Source organism: Echinops telfairi, unplaced genomic scaffold, assembly GCF_000313985.2.
Source record: "Echinops telfairi isolate 266 unplaced genomic scaffold, ASM31398v2 ScPeMD7_5;HRSCAF=22, whole genome shotgun sequence".
Taxonomy (NCBI): Eukaryota; Metazoa; Chordata; class Mammalia; order Afrosoricida; family Tenrecidae; genus Echinops; species Echinops telfairi.
The window spans coordinates 12,051,698-12,053,626 of NW_022103901.1; the positions used below are offsets into that span (position 1 = coordinate 12,051,698).

The following is a 1,929-nucleotide window of genomic DNA, read 5'->3' on the forward strand; positions in this document are numbered from 1 at the left end:
GTGAGGGCAGAGGCCTAAAGGCTCGGTGGGTTTGATGGGGTCCTGTTCTGCTGGCAGGAAGGAGACTTTGAGCAAACAGTGGGTGACAAGCACCATGAGCTTGCTTTTCGTCCTGTGTGTTGGGTCTGTGCCAGAGCTGCATCACAGGCTGGGTGAACGGAACCAGATGGCAAATGCGCAGCCTGGGCACAGTGCCTGTCACCCAGGAGCTGGTTCACAATAGTCCCTCTTAGGCCGTTGCCCTTTGAGGCTCGATTTGTGTGATGTGCGACTGAGGAAGGAGCCAGGGATTGAATGAATGCGTGAAAGTTCATCTCAGAGCCGGTGTGTCCACCGAGGGTGTGAGGGCGCCCTGGGACCTCCCCGGACCCTATGGTGGCGGTGTGGGTGTGGACACCAGGCATGTGCATGCAGAACAGGTCCCACATGGACCCGGTGCGCCCCAGGGTTGTGTCTGGCAGCAGACTGAGTTGGGGTGGGCGGGGAGGTCTTCACCTCTCCCCTGCTTCCACTCGTTCCCTAGCCCCTCAAGAAAGAGTGGTTCTTAGGGGCAGGTTGGCTCTGTGCCAGCCAGCGCCTCTCCCCCGGGAAGGGGGGCTGTGGAGGAGTGTCAGCAGGGAAGCTTCTGGGCCTGTGTTGGATGAACCAGGCGCTGGCCGACCGGCTGGTGGTGCCTGTTGAGTCCTCACACAGACCCCCATGTGGAACTCCCACCGTCAGCAGAGGGCTGGCAGCCCATAGACACTGGGTGCTGGGGCCACCGCCAAAGCAGTGAGCCCTGGTCTTCAGGGCATCCCTGTCTGAGCCACAGGTTTCCAAGCTCATTTGTCCTACAACCCCTTTCCAGAAAAAAACATTTACTCAGCGCCCTCCACTAATCATGAAGAGTAGCTCTGCAGCGCCGCCCCCCCCCACCCCCCGGGGTGTTCTCCCCAAATTTGGGACGCGGTGGTAGGTCCAGCCAGCCCCGACTGCCTGAGAGACACACAGGAGGCCGCCAGGCTCCGGTCTCCCAGCGCTCCTGGCTGGGAAAGCCTGTGTTCTCCCGGTGTGTCCTGGCAAGCCGAGCTGCAACCCAGGAAGACCGTCCCTCACAAGAGAGGCCTGACAATCTCCCCAAAAGAACAGCCACTGAAAGCCCTGAGGCACAGACCCCTCTGCGGCGGGGGGTGGGGGTGAGGGGTGTCGGTGGTTGGTTTTCTGAGCATGAATGTGTTATGTACACAGTCCATCGGCCCTGTGCTTACAGGACACAGCCAGCCCCATGAGCTGCAGGCCGACAGCTCTGAGGAGGCGTCTGGCACCGAGGAGGAGGAGGAGCCCAGCTTCGTCATGAAGCGATGACCCCATCTGCCTGCCGCAGCAGCTGTCCGGAGCCTGGTCATCCTGTGACCCGGGCCTCAGGAACCCTCCGTGTGTCCAGAAGGCAGCAGACGCAATGTTGGACCTCAGCTCCCCCATCCCATCCTCACCCCAAGGACTGTCGAGGTAGAGCTCAGGCACACAGGGCCCTCCCCTTGAGCCTTGGGCGGTGGAGGAGTGGGCTGCCCTGGCCCTGACACAGTGAGGCCTTGGGGTGGTTTCTCTGAAGCCCAGAAAGCCTCCAGGTGCCATGAGGGCCTGGGACACGCGCATTCCCTAAAGCTGCGGGGAAGGTGCGGGAGTTCCTGTGGGTAGCCCAAACTCGGGGAGGAAAAGCTAACCACAGTGTGGGACACGTGACAGGGCTTTGCGGAGCAGATGGGAGGACTGGAAAAGGCAGCAGGCGAGAGCAGAACGAGGTGGGGGGAGCTGGGCACCGGAGGGGAGGGACATGGAGTGAGCCAGAAGCAGATGTCGGGGGATCTACAAACAGAGGCCTGAAGAGGCATGAGCTGGCCTGTAGATGGGACTGCTGGGACGAAAGCCCTTCAGAACTGGCCCTCCCAG

The 1,929-nt window shown here is 61.5% G+C and overlaps 1 protein-coding gene across 1 annotated transcript in view; it reads left to right on the forward strand.

Moving 5' to 3' along the window:
• PRKRIP1 (PRKR interacting protein 1) overlaps positions 1-1,923 on the forward strand; it is a 21,620-nt gene extending 19,697 nt beyond the window's left edge. Inside the window, exon 4 of the mRNA XM_004705972.2 lies at positions 1,250-1,923. Coding sequence (XP_004706029.2) covers positions 1,250-1,344 — 95 coding nt within the window. The 3' untranslated portion in view covers positions 1,345-1,923. The remainder of the gene's footprint in view (positions 1-1,249) is intronic.
• Positions 1,924-1,929: the final 6 nt, after the last annotated feature.